Source organism: Carettochelys insculpta, chromosome 6 (assembly GCF_033958435.1).
Source record: "Carettochelys insculpta isolate YL-2023 chromosome 6, ASM3395843v1, whole genome shotgun sequence".
In the NCBI taxonomy this organism is placed as follows: domain Eukaryota; kingdom Metazoa; phylum Chordata; order Testudines; family Carettochelyidae; genus Carettochelys; species Carettochelys insculpta.
In genome coordinates, this window is record NC_134142.1 from 106,273,690 (window position 1) to 106,297,709 (window position 24,020).

At 39.7% G+C, this 24,020-nt stretch overlaps 1 protein-coding gene across 1 annotated transcript in view; it reads left to right on the plus strand.

The window, feature by feature from the left end:
* OTOG (otogelin) overlaps window positions 1-12,307 on the plus strand; it is a 169,159-nt gene extending 156,852 nt beyond the window's left edge. Inside the window, exons 51-53 of the mRNA XM_074997753.1 lie at window positions 71-116; window positions 9,319-9,398; window positions 10,698-12,307. Of these exons, the coding sequence (XP_074853854.1) occupies window positions 71-116; window positions 9,319-9,398; window positions 10,698-10,898 (327 nt within the window). The 3' untranslated portion in view covers window positions 10,899-12,307. The remainder of the gene's footprint in view (window positions 1-70; window positions 117-9,318; window positions 9,399-10,697) is intronic.
* The last annotated feature ends 11,713 nt before the right edge of the window (window positions 12,308-24,020 follow it).

Sequence of the window (24,020 nt, forward strand, 5' to 3'; positions counted from 1 at the left end):
TAGGTCTAATAGTACTGCTATGTAGATGCCATGATTAAGAAATTATTCTAACATGTTTCTTTTTGTTTAGGTTGGAGGTTATATTGTGCCCTTTCTAGATGGATGCTGCAAAACATGTGAGTGAATCAGGAATCAAAAAATCAATTTAGAATGAGATTATAAGTGTCAGAGGGGTAGCCGTCTTAGTATGTATCTGCAAAAACAACAAGAAGTCCTGTGGCACTGTATAGACCAGCAGATATTTTGGAGCGTGATCTTTTGTGGTCAAAGATCTGGTTTGTCATATGTAATGTAATGGAAATTCCAGAGGCAGGTCTAATTATGCAGACTCTCTCCTTTTCATGAGCCACAAAAGCTTATGCTCCAAAATATCTGTTAGTTTGTTTGGTGCCACAGGATTTAATATTATTTTTTCATGTGATTATAATAAGAGCAAGTCTGGCTTCTTGAATGAGGGCTTGAGTCTGATCTCATTGACCCTAGAAGAAGGATGACCTGTACTAGTACTTTTCAAGAGAACATTGACTGGGGCTAATGGCATTAGACTAAAGTAAAAGAGGTGTGAGAACAGACCCATGGTCCATTGTATGGGCTAATATTTTATTTATAAAATCTCTGAGGCAAACACTACATTAAAGTTAGAGTTTTGCCATTGTCTCTATTGAAGTCAGGACTTGACTAGTGTCTTTGAAGTGCACCAGTCCTTTCCAAATTAATCTGAAAATAAATGAGTGGTTAATTCTGTTTTAATCCTTTAAGATCAGTGTTTTATCTGTTCAGGCATTCTTGTCATAAGTCACAGCAATTTAATAAAATTATTTGTATATCTTTTTAACATAAATGTTGGAATCCTCTTTCCATACCAATACAAATTTTAATGAATATAAATTTGAATATGGGTACAGATAAATAGATGTTTATGATAAACGCTATTTAATCTTATTTTACAATTCACATGCAACTGACTAAAGCAAAGTGGAGTTTGGGCAGTCAATTGTTGTGTAGATTACTATTTCAAGAGGCACCATGTTCTGGGAGACTGACTAGCAGGTTAGGAGGTAGCAAGTCCTAAACTCTACCCTCTGCTGTCCTACTATCTTGCTGTGAGATGTTGGGAAGTCACTTTGGGCTAGGTTCTCTCTTTTTACTAACACTGCACAGTGCCATACTCATGCAGTGGTTCCACTGAAATGAATGGAACTATTTGTGGAGTAAGTTATTGTACTAATCTATGTAGGCCAGGTTGTCTTCTCTAGCTCTGGTTTGTCCATCTTTAAAATGAAGAGGCTCCCTCTCACAGTAGTATTGAGGCTCACAGGAGCTAGCAAACTATGCAGAGCTTTAGAGGTTTAGACAGCTAATGTTTGTGCAGCATCTTTCACATCTAAAGTATTATAGAAATGAAAAAGATGTTCTGCATCTTTAGATGTTATTACCTTTATCTTTATTCTGAGGAACAATTTTTTTCTCTGTGCTTCAGTAGAGTTCTCCAGTTGCCTGGGAGTCATAATAAAATCATGAAACTTATACAAATGACCTTTAAGATATGGAGTATTTCTTTCACTTCTATAGTACTTTACATGTGCAAGGTGCTGCACAAATATTACCTAACATGTAATGGTTTAAAGGGACATAAATTACAATAAATAATACTGTTCCTTCAAAAGACAATGTTGATTTATATTATCTAGCGTTATTTTGGATGTTACTATATAAACATAAACACTTGGTCCCTTTACCGCTATCCTTATTTTGCTTGTTTTAAACTAGAAATTAATTATCTTTTTTTCTGAGAAGGAAATTTGTTGATTAATATGAGGAGGGGGAAATCTGGTGGCTATTTATAGTTTACAGGATATTGGTTAAATTCTGTTAATTATAGCCCTGAGATAGGTCAATAGAGGTTTTCCCATGATTCCATGTACAACACTATAGGCGTGTCTGTGCTTACACGAACTCATGGATCAACACAGTATGTGAGACTCCTCAACTCTTCTTTCTCAAATGCACAACTGCACATTATAATTTAACAATACCACACATTTATTGCAAAACACTTCAATCCATATCGCAGTTTGCTGGGAACAGTTTTTAAGGATGAAATGGAAATTGTAAATTCTGAAAATTTTGAAGTAATTGACTTTTAACTACACACCATAGTTAGCCAGATTGGCCAGTATACTGAAGGTAGCATTATGAAGAATACCATAGGATCTTTGCAGGGTTTGGGAGGTGATGTTTGATTGGATCAGTTTCTGTTGGTGAGAGAGACAAGCTTTTGAGCCAAGCAGAGCTCTTCTTCAGCAACAGGAAAGGCTGTACCCAATGGACCACATGCTTCTCCAGAGCCTGAATGGAAGCCAGGATTCCCCAGGCTCACTAGCAGTTCCATTGTGTGTCATCATACTAACACACCTAGGTCATCAGCAGGGTTGGAACCTCTAGAGCTGCTGCACAGATCCTGAGCTAGTGGAGTAACTGATACTCTAAACTGTAATTTTCTGTGTGGACCATCATTAGAGGTGGGTGGAATGCTTTGCCAGTGGAGTTCAGAGATACTTGCTGCCAGTGGAACAATGATGAACCTCAGGAATCCTGGGCTCCATTCTAGGCTCAGGGGAGAGGGGGGGATTATGCACTAGTGGGCACAGACTCTTCTGACTGTTCTCCCAAGCTTGATCCCATCTGCCCCATCCTCTCCAACCTGTCCCAGTCTTGTCTTCCCCACAACACATTGTTCCTCCCAGTCACATTTGCCTCACCTCAGCAGTTTCTATCTGCACTCTTCAGGATTGTCAGTCCAGTCTCCATCTCCTTGCCTAGCAAGTTGTAGTCTCATCCATCTGGACTCCTCATCCACACTCTGACTTCCCAGTCCCAGGCTCCTTGCCCAGGAATTTCTAATTTCCATCTCTTAGTCTTCAGGACCTTTGCCCAGCCAGTCCTACTCTCCACTCCACCTCTTTCCTGACTCCTCATGTGATCTCTCTCTCCACCCCTGCATCCTGACCTCTAACAGCTGTTGTCAATATTTCCAAGCACCCCTCACTTGCAGTCCTTTTATCTCTCCCTGGTTCCTCATTCAATCTCATTGTCCATTCCCCCTACCCCTTGTCCCAGTCTCTTTGCCCAGTTTTCCCCACATGCTTTGTCTCCTTGTCAGATCTGTCTGCACTCCCCCCACTGCTTTCCTTCCACTCCACTAGTTCTCAATACCAAACATCCTCCCTGACTACTCATCTGATCTCATTTCTCCTCCCTCTGGTTCCCTGGTCCCTTGCCTCCCCAGTCTAAGTGTCTGTACCCAAACTGTGACAATCTAACCTCCCTGGATCTCAGGTCCATTCTACTCCACTAAGCCCAACCTTCACTGTAGGCTTCAAATCCCAGTCCTGCCCTTTCTTTCTATCCCAATTCCCAGTTGTGCTTTTCCTCCCCACACCCCAGTTAGCTGCCAGTCACACTTTCCACTCATGTCCCCCTAAGGATCCTGTCCCAATCCACTTCCCCTGCCTCTTCCTGCCGATTTTGCTCTTACTCCCACTGCACTAAAATCAGGCAAATTCTTCCTCTGTGCTGCCTGAGCACAGCAGGGAGGCCATTGAAAACATGAGATATTGTCTCCCTGCTTTCAGCTTGGTGGTGGGGCCCACACCCAGTGCTGCCTGTAGTGTCACAGAGCTGTGTCCTGCCTAGTATGGATGGAATCTTGAGAGAATTCAGCCACAAAACTCTAAGAAGCTTCACTATCTGAGAACTTACAGTTTTTCAAAGGCTTATAACTTAACAAAATGCAGGTAGATTTTCATCAGGATAGCAAAAGGTCACTGCCCTACCAAATTTTGACCCTCTCACCCAAAGCTGAGGGGAGTGGGAGGGGGCTCTAGAGCTTTTAAAAGAAGAGGCTGCCAGAGCTTTGTAACATGGGCAAAACCATATATTTTTTCTTAGCCCCATTCTCAGAAATCATTGAACTTTTTGTCTGAAAATTTCCAAAAAATACCTTTAGTCTGAAACAAATTTGAGTGCAAATGATTAACGTTTGGCAAAGTTATAGGCAACTGAAGACAGGCTCTGATTGTGGGATGTGTCAGGCAACCACAGTGGTAGATGGTGCTTCTAGAGCCACATACAAGAAGAGAGATGAAAGTCCCACCCTTGGCATAAGAGGGTGGAATAATAGTTTAATTAACTCTGGCAATAGCAAGGATTCAGTGTGCAGGGAGTCGGGGTGGGAATGAAGATGCTACATACCTCTTTGGAAGAGAAGCACAGAAATATTTGGTTTTGGCAGGAGTTGACAACATTACCTCCCTGGGCTGATCTCCTTGGATTCTAGTCCTCTTCCTTCACTAGGATTACCAGCTGAAGAGCTGCTGCGGCAGGAGATGGATGCCAGGATAAGGGTTTCTCATGTTTTTAAGAATTACATTTTTGGGGTAGTGGTGGCTGGAGATTACTATGAGGAAGATCAGTTTCCTTTTTGCCACCACTACTGTTAATTGGTAGAAGAGGAGGAAGCAAGGATCTTGGTGTCTTTTGTCATGATGAGCTTTGTCCTTTGCATGCCAGAAATCTGTTTCAGACACTTCTCCCTGGTTCTGGAATACATTTCCCTTCCATAGCTATGTACTCTGATCAGTCTTCCCAGCTGCCATTGCTTCCTCTTAACATTACAACTCAGGGCACTTGCTGCCATTTAGGTCATCTAATGGCCAGGCTGTCTCCCAACAAACCTTTTAAAAAAGACACGTTGTTCCTTGACAGCTGATAAAATAACTTGATATTATATTTCCAGAAAGGCCAAAATTAGTATCTTCTGTGGATTTAGACAAAATAGGAACATTTCTTTTTGGCTTCATTTTCCAAAACAAAATCCAGCCAGCAAATAAAGCCACATCTTTTGAAATTGGCATTTGCAATGTATAATACCTCTTCATGGTTATAAGCTTGTAGATCCAGCATTTATTGCATGAATCATATGGCCAAGACTGAATATAAAAAACTGAGACATTTTATGAACAATGTCACTAGCATCTTGTCTGGATTTGAAATGCCTTGTCTTCATGAACCACTATAATTTTACTCTTTAATTTTTGGGGGAAAACTATGTTTGAAGACACTGTCCTGTAATAAAATCTATAGGAATTCTACACAAACATTGAGAACTTCTAAAAATAACTCTTGTGGGAAATTACACTCCTATCTCTTGGCCTTACGTCTCACAGAAACTTTGAAAGTCAGATTTACCTCTTGCTTACAGCAGTATAAATCAGGATTAATTTCACTGAAATCAACAGTTACAATTAAGATAAAACTGGGTTAAATGAGGGGCGAATAGGCTTAAAATATGTCACAAGTATTTCAGCAATATTGAGTTCCTCCTATCCTTGCTATTATTTTTTAGATGTTTTATATTTAATAGCTGCTATATCATAGAAAACACAATTAGATTTTCAGGTGATTTCCTTTTTTTAAGAACCCTTTTCAAACATGAGTGAGTCTGACCATAAAATGTTGACTAAGGATGGAGGGACCCTTTTGTTTCATGTGTAACATGTTCAAAATGTAATATTTTTACCAGGTTCTGGAATGTCATTGTTCTTCCCATTTCCTGTTAGCCCAGTCACTCCTACAGCTAGCGCTAACTGTAACACAGGTACATTTTCTTGGAAATCAGTAGAAACAAGTCAACCAGCACCATTGTTGATTTCCAACAATGTACTCCCTGATAGGGGCATCAGGCCTAATGTCATCAAATCATGTTTCAAAGCTGCATTGTGGTAGTAACTTTTTCTTTTTTCAGAATGGCTCACATATGTTTTGTTTTTGTTTTTTCATTTGGCACTGTATGGGCAGTGCATTGTTGTTAGCCAACAATGTACTGTTGGTAGTAAGCATTTGCATAGTGGTTAGTTTGCTGCATGTGTATTTGCTATGTTTAGGAAGTTGGCTAATCCCACTGTTTATAGTGCTGTAGAACATAGAGACTAATTGCTTTTTCCATTAAAGCTTACTGTTCGAATAACTCTTTAGATGATTATATGGTATTCAGTGGCATATGTTCAAGAAGCAGCTCACATTTTCTAGTCTATTATCAGGGTATATGGGAAATATATACTATAATATATGGGAAATATATACTATAATAACTGCAGATGGACAATAACAATGTAAGTATCTGCCTAACAACACCTGGTATGAATGCCAACCTTCACTGCTTTAATCGTGTAAAGAAAGCACAAGTACCCTTAGTTACCTGCCAAGTGATATTGACTATAACGATATACACAATGATATGTGTTGTAACTCCACTGAAGGCCAGATTCTCATTGCACTGATTTCAGTCTGGAAGAACTCCACTGATGTCTGTGTCATTCATTCATTCATTCATATGAATGCCCAGGTCAACAAAAGCACAATTTGGCTCTCAACAGAGTTACAACATGTATTGTTGTTTATATAGTCCCACAGTATTCATGTATCTTTCTATTGGAGGCACTCAGACAACATGTTTCAACCAAACAGAATATACAAAAGAATCTCATTACAGTACATATAGTTAACTACAATGTCAAATGAGCTATTTATGCAAGTTGTTCTGAGGCAAACTATGTATGTCCATCTGTAAGTATTACTAAGAACCATCAACACGTGCAAATACAGTGCATTCTGTACTTGTTCCTAAGAAGTGACACACTTGAAGTGCAGACAAGATTAACTCATAGTGATAATTGCACCTTAAGAATTCCCATCCTAGGCATCATCTACAGTGTGGTGAGAGAAGCAAAAAGCAAGAGTACAACTGGTGATATTGGCATATGATTCGTTTGGTCAGGGCTCGCTTCCTTGGAGACAAAGGGAATAACGGTGTGTTTTTTTTTTAAATGTTTTATCTCTTCTGTGTTTGACAGTCCTAGCAGGCTAATGGCTTGCCTATTCAGTGAGCTTTTATGCTATCCAAGAAACAATTTATTGATTCTTTTGCAATAGCAAATAGCTGTTTTCTACTGGAAAAATAAGGGGAGAAAACAATCCTCTTAGAAAAAGAAATCCACATTCTAAAAAGCTCTGCTGTACTTGGGGTAAGTTGTCTTTCAAAACTCAAATTTACTTTTCTTTAAGAAACAGCATTTGCTAGTAGTTAGAGCATGAAACTGAGCATTGGGATTCATATTCTAATCCAGTCTTTTCCATGACTTAAAACATGACTTTGAGCAAACTAAATTTGTCTTTGTTTTCCTGGGAATGATAATATTCAGAGGTCTACATAGAATTTTGAGTTTAATGGATGAAAGGTGTTACTGACGTATGTGGAGAGAGTGTTATGAAGCTCTAAGGGCTAGAGCCACAAAGACAACTTAGGCTCAGAGTTGCCAGATGTAACTTCAGGTATTGTGATGACTACTGGAATCTATAGGCCTGAACTAGCCACCCTTTCTCCTTATTCAATATCTGGGGAGAGACTGGTGCCTAAGAATGCAACCCACAAAAGCCACCACCCTGAATGCAGAGCTGCTGAAGCTAGTTCACAGGAAGTCCCAAGGAGCGGGGTGGGCCCTAAGTCCTGTCCCTCAAATGGAGTTATGCCCCTTACTGGGGTCTGGAGGGAGGGAAGTACTTCTGCTGAAGATTCTGCCATGAACTGTCTCCTGGAACTAAGTGCTTCAGCCTTTCTTTTTTTTAAAAAAAAAAAGAGAGAGAGAGAGAGCTATTCCTCCCTCTTCATTTCACCCTTTTGTCAGTGACCAGAGCACTCAGTGAGGCTGTGGCAGGACTGGAGTTCAGATCTCCTCTATCCCTGATGTGTAGCAGGGATTTGAATCCATGTATCTTACCTCCCCAGCAAATGCCTTAACCACTGGGCTGTGAGGTATTCTGAGATAGCCCTGTCTCAGTCTCTCCTGTCACAGCTATTGAATTTTAAATAATAATGTAGTCATTTTAACAGGGTCTCTTACCTTCAAGGTGAGTGTCCTCACCACTGGGCTTGTGGCCCACAACACTTCCCACATCTCCTCTTGGCCAGGAATGAACCACAGCCACTGGGAGTTGGGAGCAGCCGTATCTGCAGACGTTCAGACGAATAAAACACCTGGAAGCCTGCCAGCAGCTAACCCTGGGGAACTGCATCTGGCCTGTAGGCCGGTTACTTCCCCCCCCATCTTATGGGGTGCACCCAACATCTCCATCTGTTGTGTTTGTGTAGGTCTAGGTCTCTGGAAATGCCTCCTAGATTGTGCCTGTGGAACACATAATGACGAGGTCTTAGCTATGAGATAGGTGCCAAGTGTCAGAATTTAGGCACCTGTGTGTACGTTCACTGGCACATTTTTTAGGTGCCATTGGGAGCTTTCAGTGGAAATTTCAATACCAGGAGAATTTAGGTGCCTGCAGTTATGTAACTGCTGGTCTGAAGAATTAAATTTTGGACTTGGGCACCTAAAGTTGAAGGCAGGTGTCAAAAACCCTTTGTATATTTAGATCTAAGTATTCTTCATGATTGTATGAATAAGACTGAGTGGGTTCCTGGGATCTGCAGTAGAATTACAGTAGTCCAACTAATATAAGGGGCTTTTGATTTCTCTTATAGATCTCCTTCGTAATGTGGGTTTTCCCCAGAAGAAAGAGGATCATTTTCTTTACAATCAGAAACTACTTTTTCATTCCTAAAACCACTGAATGTTCTGCATGATCCAGCTCTTCTTCAAATATTCAATATTTCCCCCTTCAATTATGGTTAACCCTTTGTTCACTGTATGTATATCTACATATAGATTTGGATATTTTATAATTTATCTATGTTTTGTGTCTTTTTTGTAAAAATAAAAAATAAAGATATTAGAAATTAAAATTGGAATGAAGCATTTTCTCTTTTTTCACCAGGGGTTGTTTCTCTGTCTCTTTACACAGAACATACAGAAACAAAACCTTCCCACAAGCCCTATGTAGTTGACAAGTCCCTGTGTTGCAAGGTGTTTGTTAGCAAAAGTTGCAGCTTTGATGAAATACAGTCACTTGATAGTTTTATGATGGGAGTTTTATTTAAATATACTATCAAGATTACAAATATAATTTGATGCATAAGATACAACTGATATCATCATTCATGCAATAATTATACATATTAAAGGCCAAGATTAAAATATAAAATACAGTTAATATAATTTTATCAAAGAGATTCTGGTGTATGCTATAATGCAGTATTTATTGTCTTTCTTTGTATCTCTTTAGCCCACAACACATATAGGAATGCTGCTATTTTTGAAATATTTAGAATTGTGAGGTGATGTTTTTCAATCAATGCTCACTTTGCAGGTAAAGAAGATGGGAAATTTTGTAAAAAGGTGACTGTTAGGATGACTATCCGCAAGAATGACTGCAGAAGTAACATACCAGTAAGTAACTATCATCCTATTATTGTTTCAATGAAATGGGGAAAATAAGGAAAGGTGGAAATGAGAAAATGAATTCAGCACGGCTTTATATGCATTCTCTTTCTGACTCATCATAAAGGCAGGAATTGGCATGTACCACAGACAGCTCTGTAGTGGCTCGTGTGCAGTGGCCATCATGTTAAAAGGTCAACTTTTACTGTCAGTTACAGCACAGTATTATCTCAAATACCAGTCATGCTATATGTGCAGACTAGGAAATAGAGACCCAAGCTTTCAAAGCACTGAGCATTTGTTTACCACTTAGGATCAATGAGTATTGAGGGTTTTCAGCATTTTAAAGTAGATACCCTGTGCCTTATAGGATTTGCCCCCGGAAAGAGGTGCCTTTTTAATAGGGATGACAATAAGCAGCATATTTAGCCTGTAAATGCCTCTGGATAGGGATCACGTCATTAAATTCTTCGGAAGCATAATGCACCCCCATGGCACTATCTGTAGGAAAAATGAGGCTGTAATTTTGGTGCTGGTGTTTGACTATGTAGATTGTAATATTAAACTGTTCATTGCTGCTCCCTGGAAGACTAGCAGTGCCTCACTGGGCAGCATGACTTAGAGGTGTGCATCGGGGTGGATGGGAAAGCAGGCCCAGAAAGGCTGAGCGTGTGAGAAGCAGGCCCTAGTTTGAGAGTATGGGCAGACAACTGGCACCTTCAACATGGACACAGGACTTTTCCCCTCCTGAGTTAATGGTTGAGCTTTTAGAGAAGCCCATCCCTAAAGTGAAGAAGTGTTCAGAACAAAAGGGCCCATGAACTAAAGGAGCTACTGTGAAAGTTACTGTAAGTGATTGCTACAGTGTTCATCGAGTAAAGTTCTTTAGTTTTTCTACAGAGTATTTCTGCTCTAGAACATTCCTCCCTAAGAAATCAAAGAAATTACAAAGGCTTCATCATGGACGACAAACAGCCAGTGGCACCCAGAGTTGTGCGTTAGCCAAAGTAACATTATGGAGTTTTTAAAATTAAATTTCAGAAATCCTTTTTTGGAGTTGAGTATGTTACTCAATGAACCAATCAGTCTTTTGACATCAATGTAAAAAATTCCTATTGACTTCATTTTGATCAAAATGTGGGCCTAACTGAGTCATTTCATTATTTACATTGTATGAGATTTTTAGCAGGGTGTAAGAGAGTTTGCTGATCAGCTTCCACGTAATTTCCTTCAAGCTTCTTTGAAAATCCTGAATTCATGTTTTTTAGCCATTTAAATGCAATGTCATTTTAAACTGTTCATTAACAGGTAAACATTGTTTCATGTGACGGAAAATGCCCTTCTGCTAGCATTTATAACTACAACATCAACACATATGCAAGATTCTGCAAATGCTGCAGGGAACTTGGGTTACAAAGACGAACCGTGCAATTGTACTGCAGTAGCAATTCAACATGGGTCAACTATTCTATCCAAGAACCTACAGACTGTTCTTGCCAATGGTCTTGAAACAGCATTCAAAGAGATCAGCCAGTGAGTCCAACTACGGAAGATATACAATTATTCTCAGTATGATAAAGATATGCTTTACATCTGTTCCTTACAAAATACAGTTATCCAGCCACTGAATAGTATATTTGTTTAATATTTAAAAACATAGTGATTTTTGGACTCTTCTGCATTTTGAAAGAATAGATTTGCGTAATCCCTTTTTAAATTATCTTAATGCTCACTTCTAGGAATCATGTCAAGAGTTCTTGTGATACATGCCATCATAAAAAGGAAAGTGATTTCCTTTGAAAGAGACAATCAGAGGAATGATGCTTTGTATTTTATTTCTGGAAGGTTGATCCATTCTTTCAAACCCACCCAATTCTGTTTCAGATATCTACCATATAAGCTGACTTGGCAGTGGCTTAACACCTCAGATGAGTCACAGTAGTGCTTAGTGGCTATGGAAGAAAATTATATGGAAAATATTAGAAGACTATTCAGTTTAAATCAAATTGATATTCCAAAATGAGGCACTCACATGGAATTATATTATAGACATTTTTACCAGAGAAACATTTTCAGTACTGGTATTTGTATATATAATATTTCCTGGTAATAAGTTTGATTTTTTTAATGTATTTTACATGGTAGTGTACAACCATTATGTCAGATATGCAATGTATAAGAAATATAGATTTGTTTAGGCTAGCTAGGTTAGATATTGGTAATAGATTTATCCAACATATAAATTGCATGATGTAAACAGAAAACATGCAAATCAGATGAAAAGCATATTTCCATTACAGTTATGTAGATGCACTTTATCTGAACACTTGTCTACTAAAGTGCACCACATGTTAAATTTGACTTGTACTCTTTGTTTAGGAGAATCAGCTTTTTGAATGAACCTTAACTTTTTGAAGAACATGTTAAATTATTTTCCTAAAGACAAAAGAAAATCAAGATAATTTTTGGTTGCATGTGTAATTTAATAAAGAGAAACAGCGAAGTCAATAAAAGCTGTTATAACAAGGTTACTTCCTATATTCAATGATTTTTTATGTTGCAAAAAGTTCAAATTGTAATGTAGTGTTCATAAACAAAATTGCTTTTTAAACTGCAATAACTGATTTTTTTATATAATGAAACCAAATATTGTGCTAATTAACCCTCAGCACAACCATGCCACCTAAACACAGCAAAAATCCATCTGCTTTAAGTTTAAGAAGCAGAGCTAGAAGAGCATTTAAGATTTTAATCTTAGGAACTGAAAACTAGAAGTGTATTGTTGCATAATAAATTGTAAAAAGCTGCTTTTTCAGTTAATCTAATGCTTTTAACAGTAAATTCATCACATGAACATTTTTACTGTTTTATGTTTTTATATACTGTATATGACATTCCTATAACATCTAATAAACAACAGGAAGATTTATTTTGTTACAACTTGTTTTCTTATTAATATTAACAACTGCTTATTTTTATGTAATATTTTAAAACATTTTATTTAAGTAGTATTCACTATTTATTCGTTTGTGTTTTACTATACAGTAGTTAGTATTAATAGTCCATGCATGTGATGCTCAGATACCAAGATGTAGCAGAAAAGGGTTTAAGTGCTAAGTTTTTAAAACACTTACATGGAAAGGTCTTCATCTTGTTCTGAACCATTCAAACATATTTTCATCCCAAAAATTCAAATACTTTGCATTTTATTCAAAATAAAAATAAATCCCTGTTTCTCACTGAAAGCATGAGCTAACTTGTCCCCGGTCCTCACCAATAAACAGCTCCTTGTCATCGAAAGAAAAAGCTATCCATGACAGACCTATCTCTGAATCATTCCAAATGTATTCCCGAATTGTGAATGATAGTAATGAGTAAACTCTAACCTAAACAAACACTACAACATTCTTGCAGTATAGCAGTAGTATGTGTTGAACCTCTCTGATCTGGAACTTACCCATCTAGCAACATCCATTATCTGGTATGATTTTAGTTAGCCAAATGACCACTTATCAAGGGTGTGACCAAGTTTCCCATGCTCCCATAAAATTTGTTTACAGCCACAGTGGTTCAGCAAATTTCCTCATTAATTTGATCAAATGAGACAAATATCCAAATATTTTGAGTTTTCATGAAAACAATTATATAAAAGTAGATAATGTTCATAATAACCTGCAAGGGTCATGTGCACACAATAAAATGGGTTGCAAAATTTCATAACCTTTCCCAGTGATCTTCTGAGCCAAAACAAAACATTATTTTTAATATGGAAAATACATTTCCCTGGTTGAATTGCTGGAAGCCCAACATAAACTGACAGAAATACTCTTGGTCTACATCTACACTACAGAGGTCTTTTGAAAGAAGCTCTTTCAGGATATCTCTTCCAAAAAAGTATCTTTCGAAAGAGTGTGTCCACACACAAAAAAGCAGATCAAAAAAGTGATCTGCTCTTTCAAAAGAGAGTATCCACACAGCCCCTGCTCTTTCGAAAGAACGGGCCAGAGATCAAAAATGAAGGCAGTTCTTTCAAAAGAAGGGCCCTGTGTAGCATCTACATGTTTTCTTTCTAAAGAACTTTTGAAAGGGGGCACATTTCCTGAAACACAAAAGAGAGTGATTTCGAAAGGAGCATCACATTCTTTGATTTACTTTTGAAAGAATGCTTTTTGTGTGTAGACGCTTCGTGGGCTCTTTCCAAAGAGCCCCCTTCTTTTGAAAAATCTTTTGAAAAAACTTGCTAGTGTAGACGCAGCCTTGGTGTCTCTGTCAGCGAAGGTCATCTTGCCAATCAAGGGCACCTTCATGGATCTGGCTAAAGTGATCTGGCAAACCCTGGCCACCTTTCTGCTCTCCTCCAACTGAGTGGTCTGCAAATACTATGGCCTGTCCAAAGGAGCAGAGTTCTTCTTCACTCACCCCACTCCGAACTCCTTAGTAGTGGAGGCAATGCATCACCACAGTAAACAATCACATTATAAATCCACACCAGAGGATAAGGACTGGAAAAAGGTGGACATTTTCAGATGAAAATCCTACTCATCAGCCTCCCTACAGTTCCACTTTGGCAACTACTTGGCTTCTTGGCAAAATACACATGCAACCTTTTTTGACCAATGACAAGGAGACTAGTACAGGGCAAATATAGCTGAGAGCAACCTCATAGCCAAGACAGCCTTGCTAACATCTCTGGTTTCCACCAACATAGCAGCCAGATCCTGGGCAACAGCTGTCATCATGTGCCACACCTCTTGGCTCCACCTCTTGGGATTTCCTAAAGAAATACAAAACACAGTACTGACTATGGCACCAGTCTTTGAGGGACAGAAACTTGCAGAGAACACCAATACTGCTCTCGGCATCCTCAAGGTTTCTGATGCAATTATAAAAACCTTGGGTACGTATGTCCCCCAGCCCAAGAAGAAACAGGGCAGCTTCTATACCCAAGGCTACTGGATGGCACCTTACTCTCAACAGCAGTGTGTGTATGACCAATGTGTTAGACAGAAACTCTGTAGTATGCATTTCATGCAGTCATACCAATACATTCACTCTTTCACCACCCTCACCTCAGCCCTCCCCATGTTCAAGTGTCTCTCCTGCTTGCTCAAGTGGCTAACCATGATAATTTCAAAAAGAGGGCAGCCATTACTCCACTGATAATATTTACCAAAAAAAAAAAAAAAGTCATCATCGCCCAAAGGACCCAGAACCTAACAAATTGTCAGTCTTTGTGTAGCATTTTAGGTAGATTTTGGTCACAAAGACCTATAAAGTCATGAACATAGTAAGGATAGGGGATGGAGAGTTGACGAACTGCCATTCATGTAGCATATTGTGGAGGTTTTGTTTCTTTGGCATGGTATTTTGTGACTCCTGTATCCTGATCCACCCCTAGCAGCTAGCTTAGTGAGATTCAAGAACTATGATGTAATTTATTTGAGATCTGTTCAAGTGGGCTCACAAGTGGGTTATTCTGGAGACCTTGCAAAACGTTTTGCCACCTATTGTCAAGCACAAGAACCCATGTATTCTACTTACCTGCTAGTTTAACCCATGGATAGGCTAATAAATGTCATGGGGTCTCACTGAGTCACCTCATTGGCCAAACCACCTGATTGGCTTAGAAGATTACAAGACCTGCTCCAAAGAGCAGCAGCAGGGTGCTGTTTGTCCAGTGTATGTGAGTGCAACTGTGTTGGTTTTTACTTTTGCCTTATTCTATCCCTGTCCCAGCCTTGGACCCAGCCATGCTCTTGTCTCCCCTGCTTCCAGGTAACTCAGTTCTGATCCTCAGCTCTATTTTCTGGCATGCCTCTTGGCTCTGACATTTGAGTCCTAATATTTGGCTCTGATTTTTATCTATGCCATTTAATCTCTGATTCCCTGCTTCCAACTCATGCTCTAGCCTGTATGTCTTTCTGACATTAACCCAGGCACCTGGCAATGTGAAATTTGTCCAGTGTGTTACTCTCACACTTGTTGTTCCTTTTTTCCATTATTATGCAGCAGAGACATTTAAATAAAATTGTTTGCTGACTAATATGCAAATCCAATCTTAAAATGTGAAATGTGGAATGGAGGGAATTTGAACAATAATAGTTTTTAAAAAGCACACTTGCTTTTAGTCTGTTGTTGTTAATCCCACAGCTGTGTTTCCTGAACCATATTCCCAACTGGCAGCTATATTGTTGACTTCTTGATTCCTAAAGAGGGAAAGGCAGACAAGTGCCTTTCAAAAAGAGGGTATTGAGATGCCCAGTAAGACTATCTGTAGCCTGGATGTGTTTGGGGCAATGTCCTTAGAGATTTGCTTTTTCATAAGGTTCTTCTGGGCTGTAACTAGATATGACATCTCCAGTCTGTTCTCCCTCTAAAAGAGATGGCCATTAACTATGTGACTGACATAGATGACATTCCTTAACGGGAAGTGGTTTGATAAGCATGCATTGCCCCTGCTTTCTCTGGTTACGTTATTACCAATGTGCTGACTAGAACCAGAATAATAGCTAAATAAAACTTGTTAACAACCATCATGAAACATGTAAAGAGGAAGTTCTTTAAAAAAATTAAAAGATATAGTAAATCATCAGCACATCATCAATCAGCTAGTCAGCAAAGTAACAGATGACCATTAGCCTAGCCTTAGCCTTAATAGGATTTATTAGATACCAAGTATTCCAATTAAAGGGACACAAGAATTGCAATACAGTTTGAACCTCTCTGGCCCGGCACTCTCGGGACCTGACAAAAACTGAATGAGAGAATTTTCCAGAACACAGGACGTCAATATTGTCCAACAGCATTACCAACACTTCCATTGCTTACTAGGCTCTTAGAAGACTTTTAGTGGTATAATAGAGCTGAAAAACAGAACACTAAGGACCAGGACTGGTGGCCGTAAACAAACTTTATGGGACCATGGGAAATTTGGCCATACCCATCATGTGTGAGCATCCAGTTAACTAAGATCATGCCAGATTACACGTTGCCAGAGAAGACATTGCTGGACGAGAGAGGTTCAATCTGTACTGGATCAGACTAGTGGTCCATATAGACCAGTGCCCTGTCTCCAGCCAGGTGCTTCAGAGAAAAGTTTAAGAAACCCTTCAATAAGCAGTTATGAAATAATTGCCTTGCTGTCCTGGACCATTGAGAATTTATATCCCTTTCATAGCTCTTGGTCATTTTAAAAAAGTTACCATTATTACTGCTCATCTTCTTCTCTCACAATTAACATCTAGTTCATTTTTTACTTAAATTACATCTTGTGGCAGTGTTCCCCAGCCTAATTGCATGTTATGTGAAACAGTTGTTCCTTTTTTTCAATTTTCAATTAGCTGTCTCTTCTCATTTAAATGCATGGTCCCTTTTCTGATATTATGAGAAAAACTAGATGTCATTCACCTACCTATGCTGGTTATTATTTTCCATACATTTCTCTTATCCCTTCTTGTTCATTTCTCTTACTGCAGCCTCAGCCATAAATATCCTATAAAATAATATATTTATTAGACATCAGTGTGCCTTTAAGTCCTACAGAAGCTGGAGCATTAAAAACAAACTAAGCTGAAAGCTTGGGTTTATAATATTAAAAGTGTTATTAGCTGGCATTCTAATAGAGTCTTCCAGAGGGGTGGTTCAGGTGGGCAGAGGCTATTGTCTCATTGTCTCTGAGAGAAACCAACAGGCCATAGCCAAGACACACCGTGCCTATTCATTTTTAGAATCTAGCCGCTCACTTAGGTTGTTTGAATCTATGCCTGAAGGAACATTGCTGAATCCATGGAGATTAGAAGTCATGAGCAGAACATCCTGCCTTCTCCTGTGCAGTAAGATTTAAGAACATAGGCATTATCTTCAGCTGAGTGTCACAGACTCCTTCTGGACAGCAAGAGGAAGGCTTCTAAATGACAAAACAAGATTAAGAGGTGGCTTCTATGATCCTGCTTTAAAGGAACTGGGCAAGTCCTTCTGGAAATAGAAGGAGGCTCCATCTCCCTCTCTGAAACAATCTCAAAGCTGAGGGTTTCTGCCCAGAGCTCCTGTGGAAAAGTAGTTTTTGAATGGAGTTAACAAGCTATTTTCCTTATTTTTATTGTGGTGTCTGGGTGCCTTATTTCCATTCCTACAATAGCTTTTGGAGATTTGATTCTTAGGCCAGAAAGGACTATTGCGATCAACTGGGAGTCTTCTGGAGAATAGGGGAGGCAAATTTGAGACTTAATAGTAAGGCTAGAAGTCTTTTGTAAGGTTTATTTTTACTTAGTTTCTTTTGATATTTTATTTTTTTCATTAAAACCTCAATTTTGTTTCCATAAAAAACAAACCTGTCCCCTTTCTCTTCCTTCTCTATCCCCTTGAATTGAAAGAGGTGAAGGGAGAAAAGAAAGGAAATAGGGATGAGATTAAAATGAAGATAAAATTTGAAAAAGTTGGTTTTATTAGTAAAAAAAAAGGAATCAAATGTTGCAAAAAAGATCATATAATTCCAAAAATCCATTTTCCCACCAGAAACGACCTAGTTTGCTTCATCAGATGTGCAGTTTCTTGAAACAGCAAAAGTCCTAGACACCACTTGAGTGTCACTTAAGTAGCATTTCCTGAGGGACTGTGGGAATCAGGGTTTTAGAAAATTCTGAATTTCAGTCTTAGACAGATGTATGTAAAAATTCCTGAATGTAGAGAGTATATCATGCCAAAACTGTATCTTTGGTGATATCTGCCTCAAACCCTGGATCTGGCAGTAATATTTTATATGTAGTCCAGCCAGTAGATGTTGCTGTGATCTGTAGGAAATTGTAGAAAAGGAATAACCCAATAACACTAGGAATAACCGAAAATGGAAGTCAGTTGGCTTTTTTTGTAAATAAGTGCTCTTTTCCCTGACAAATGCCTGCTAATGAAAACCTGTGGCTCAGCCTATTGACAGATTTAAATTCACCTGAATGATAGGAAAGTTCAGATACACCTTGAGATAAGAAATTTGGGGCTTGAGTCTTGAGCTGTTGTGAGGTTTGGCTGCAGGGGTCAAAAAGAGTCACCATCATATTGGAAGTAGGGGCTATTTGGCTGCATAAGAGAAAAGGCAGGTAGAGCTAACAGTGGCTGTGATTTCTGCAACACAGCTTTTAAACACCTTATGAATAAAACAGAGGAACTGTTAGATGTCTGTTCTCCTTGCTTTAACACAGACTTCAAGCCTCTGTTTTCCCAGAGATTTCTTCAACTATTTCCAGAATGTACTTTTAGCACGTGGTGCGGTTCTAATAGCATTCAGTAATTTTACTCCCCACTTTCACTGGTGTGTTGTGAAGATAAATATGCTGAAGAATGTGAGAGAATTAAATGCTATGGTAAAAGGGGCTATCTTAGGTAATAACTAAGGGCTTGTCTATACTTACCAGAAGCTCAGTGCTCTGTGGTTGATATTCCAGAGATCCATTTTATGTGTCTGGTGAAGACATGGCAAAATCAACCTCTGTGGGCTTGGCTGTTGACCACTGTACTCCATGCTATCACATGGAGTAAGGGACATGGACACAAGACTAAAGAGGCTCGGACTTCACTAGGGAAGCACATTGATTCTGATGCATAGATTCTAGCTACACAGATGCCATAGCTAGAATTGTGTGTCTGAAAGTGACTTGTTTCCCTAGTATAGACTTACTCTAAGACAGACAGATGGCAAGTGGAAGAAAATGTAAAAGATCTATATATAAAAAGCCCAAGAAATACAGCACCTCATCCAATCCCCAGGATAGAATTCATATTATGTTGCCAATCTTAAGTCAAAGTTAACATTTGTTTCTCTGCTTTCTTTGCCTCAATAGAAGAAAAAGGGAAATGGAAACATTCTTAGGTTTTTGGCTTGACCATCTTGTAACATGTTTAAATCATCTGTCAACACTGTCATGATGCTGCAGTCATTAAAAAAGAACCCCTCTCTTAGATCCATCTGTTATATAAATAAAAATAATGCAGCCCTATATTTTTATGGTACACTAATCCTGCATGGCCATGGTGTAATTATCAAATGATTTCATGCTACCCTGGTGGCAGGCAACATCTAGACCACTGAACACTTGCTGTGGATCTCTTATTAAATCCCTCTTGCACAGTTTCATTCACAAATTTACCATGGCTTTTAAGACAAAATAGTTTGATGCCTATACAGTGATATCAAATAAAGGCAATATGTTTCCAGAATGTGGCAATGTTTTTCAGAGGCTCCGCTTCACACTTCATTGATTAATTATTGGCAAACTCCACTGTTGCCACCTTTGGCTCCAGCATATAATTGGAGTCATATAATTTAAGGACTGTGCCCTGCAACTCATGCTTAAGGATACAGTCTCAGATGTTGGGCTTTATGAGTGTAGCTCCATGGACTGGAGGGCATGGAATTCACTTGCCTGGAAGCTGTCCTGGAGCCACAATTCCCATGACCCCATTATTTGGACCTAGCACAAAGGTGTTCCTAGCCATGATATGTCGATGACTCCCTTGTCCCCATACACAGCTCCATTGCAAAGATACACCACTTGAGAGGGTCAGGTGGACTTTTGACAATCTCCTACTCTGGGTAAATACAAGCATGTGCTACTATGATAACCAAATCAAAAGAACATAAGACTTTTTTTGTTCATTTAGCTTTGAAAGACCTTAGAACTTTGCCTGGCAGAAGCTGCTGTTAATCTCTGTGAGGGAGTCTGACCACTGACATCAGGTCTACACTATAAAAGAAACTCAAGATATGCAACTCCAGCTATGAAAATATCATAGCTGGAGTCAATGTACCTTAAAACAAATTTCCAGAACAGAATTTTCCTACTAGATGTGCCAAATTGAACCCCATAAAATTGACCTATGGAGTGACGATCTTCACGTAAGTACAAACATGCCCTGACTTCAATGGGGCAAGATTTCTCTCCATGCATCTATGCAATTTGATGGCGCTAAGAGCTTGTAACCTTGCTGGCTTGTATTAATGTTGTTTAACAAAGTGCAGTCAGTGATCTCTGATTTAGTCTATGGAAAACAGTTACTGGAAATATTGGCTTGGTACTAGTATAGTCTGAGTAGCTAAGCAGCAGTATGGCAGAAAGGGACCTAGGGGTTATGGTGGATGAAAGGGTGGATATGAGTAAACAGTGTGCCCTTGTAGCTAAGAAGACTAACAGCATACTAGGGTGCATTAGGAGGAGCATTTTGAGCAGAGCTAGCGAAGTGGTTGTTCCCCTCTATTCAGCACTGGTGAGGCCACATCTGGAATATTGTGTCCAGTTGTGCCCCCCCCCCAGTACAAAAAGGATGTGGATGTGCTGGAGCAGGTTCAGCAGAGGGCAGCAAAAATGATTAAGGGGCTTGGCACAAGACCTATGAGGATAGGCTGAGGGATTTGGGCTTGTTGAGTTTACAGAAGAGAAGACTTAGGGGTGATTTAATAGCAGCCTTCAACTTCCTGAAGGGGAGCTCTAAAGAGGAGGGTGAGAAACTGTTCTCAGTGGTGTCAGATGGCAGAACAAGGAGTGATGGTCTGAAGTAGAAGAGGGAGAGGTGTAGGTTGGATATTAGGAAAAACTACTTCACCAGGAGGGTGGTGAAGCATGGGAATGCATTGCCTAGAGGGGTGGTGGATTCTCCATCCCTCAAGGTTTTTAAGTCCCGGCTTGACAAGGTCCTGGCTGGGATGATTTAGTGGGGGGGTTGATCCTGCTTGAAGCAGGGGGCTGGACTGGATGGCCTCCTGAGGTCCCTTCCAGTCCTATGATTCTATACTGGAAATGTGGTTGTACTCAAATAATTATCTAGTGGACTTAATCAATTTAACTGCGGAAAGAGTTATTGAGTGGTCTCTCATAAACCTCTAGAGTCAGACATTTATCCGGATTGAAATTAGGGTAGCATTTCTGCTGAAGTATTTTACATAATAGTGATTTTCGTGAAATGGTCTCTCTTGTGTTTGCTATGAAGTAGAGGAAGAAGATGCCATCTGTCTTAATGCAGGATCAAGTCCACTGCTAAACAACTGTACTGAGTTCTTCCTATCCCTACCATCTGGAGTGCTCTGATAAAGATGTTTTCTCTGGATTTGCAATTTCTCCCACTGTGTTTGTAAGACACTGCACATATCAAACTGAAATGTTTGTTTATGGATTTTATCAAGTATCAAAAGTTCCTTGACTTAAAAACAAAATAATTATTACAGGTGATTCTCCTGTTTGGCACGCTCTCATCCAGCAACCTCTATAATCCAGCATGATTTTAGTTAGCTGGTTGACCACTTACCATAGGTGTGAGTGAGTCTCCTATGGTCCCCTAAAGTTTGTTTACAGACACCAGTCCTGGCTCTCAGTGTTCTGTGCTGTCATTTAGCTGTGATTTACCCCTAAATGTCTTCTAAGATCTCAGTAAGCAGTGCTGGTAATGCTGCTGGACAATATTGATTTCCTGTGGCCACATTCTGTCATTTGACAGCGGTCATGTCCCAAGTGTGCTGGACTAGAGTGGTTCAACCTATATTATGACTTCTAAAAATTGAATCTGCTGCTGGATATTTTAATCTGGGCACAAGGTTTTCTTCTTGTGGTACATTTATTTTAATAACTGTCTGAAATAACTCTATTTTCATTACATGATCGTTATTATTTCTGGAGGACACTGCATATTAGCAGAGAATTTTTTGGCTACCTGAAATTTCATCATGGAGTATTTTTAGTCTATCTTTTTTTTCCTTTTTAAATTATGTTAGAGGCTCATGAATGCTGGGTGCTAATACTGCTGGTTAAAGCTAGATGTAGCAAAGAAAAATGTCACAAAATGAAAGCTGCCAGAAACTGTGAATCTGAGATCCTCTCAATCACCTTGGAATCAAATGTTGACTAAAAGCAAAGAATTCTATAATAACTCCTAATCAAGGGCCAAATTCTGTGACCCTTTCTCAGGTGGAGTTGCATCTTACTCTTTGAGTAATACTATCGATTAATAGCCCCATTGATGGAGGGGCTCTGGTGATCAAGCACATGTGCAAGGTAAGAGAGGGGAGCAAACTCTGTCTCTTAACTGGATGCATTTATTACTAATTATTTTGAATGGTAGGGCCAAAAAGAGCTATAAAGCCATTTTGAAAGAGCTTGTCAAAAATAGATGAAGGGCGAGTGTGTGTGAAAGGGTTGTGTTATAACGGCAAATTCCTTTTCAGTGGTAATAGGAACATATGGCGGGAATGACAAGAGAGGATGAGTTTGCAGGAGGTAGAATAAAAGGTAGCACAGAAGAAAGAGTCGGGAGGTGTGATGGTAGAGAATGGAGGAGAAAGGTGGGGTGCACTGAAAGCAGAGAGAACAAGGCTGAGAGGTGAGGAAGGGGACAAGGAGGGAAACGTTCACAAATCAAGTTATCAAGGGAAGATGGTTGTGGGCCCGAGGGAGAAGAGAAAATATACAGAGGCCAGAGGAGAAGGACAAACCCTCAAGGAATGTCTCTGCCCAGGTGTCTGTGTCAGGAAAATATTGCTCACCCAGTCTGTTTAGGCACAAGGGGACATTTGCAGAAGTATGAGCATTCCTTGTCTTACCACTGCTTTTGGTAAACACCAAAGAGTCTGAGGTGCACCTGCGGATGGCCCTGGCCCTGAGGGTAACTACCCATGTGATTGGAAGGAGGATAGTTCTCCTTGACTTGGTGACTTTGGAAATAGCATATCTGGGTGAGGCTGCTGTCTAGATCTGGGAGATGCTCGGTGCTCTGGTTGGGGTTTGTAAAGACAAATCAGATGTCTGTAAATGTCCCCTTGTGCCCAAATCTGGCTCTTTTGCCATCCCAATCCTGCGATGGTGATCAGCTCCAAGGAATTGTTTTGGGCCCGTCTCTAAATAGAAAGTAGAATTTAAAAAAAAATTTAAAATTCTTGTCAGTCAAATTATTGGTGAGGAATCACAGGCCCAGGGAAGGATTTAATGTCAGTTCTTCTCTTCAGACTGGGTTCCTTGTCCAAACTGATCAAAAGCTTCACAGGGAACTCAGGGCTACAATAGTTATTCCACTAGAAGTTTGAGCTGCAAAATAAACAACAGGGAGTTCACTGAAAGAGAATACAGGCAAGGTGCCTACAGAACATGGTGCTAACCCATCTCCCTCCTTGCCATTTAGGGACCGGAGTATCTTCCTGCCTTGTACAAGTGACTCCCATTAACATCAGTGGCAGTAATTCCTACCCTTGAGCTGAAGATTAGGCTTCTGAATTTTAACCATCTGTATTATGGCTACCTCTTCCCCATACGCACTGGAGCAAAGGTCTCTACCTGCTCCCTAGGGGTATTCCTGCAGAGCAGCTAGACATCCGTGGCTGGCCTGGGTCGGGCCACTCGGACTGGAGCTGGCTGGCTGTTTCATTGCAGAGTAGACTTCCAGGCTTGGGCTCTAGGACCCTGTAAGGTGGGTGGTCCTGGAGCTAAGGCTGCAGTAAGAGCATGGAAATCGACAACTGCAATGAAATAATCCTGCAACCTGAGCCCAACACAGTGGGCAGAGGCCAGCTGTGGGTGCCTAGTTGCTGTGTAGATGTAACCTACCTCTCAGGCACAGTGGAACTATAAATAAGCCATTAGCTTGACTAGAGATGGTGGT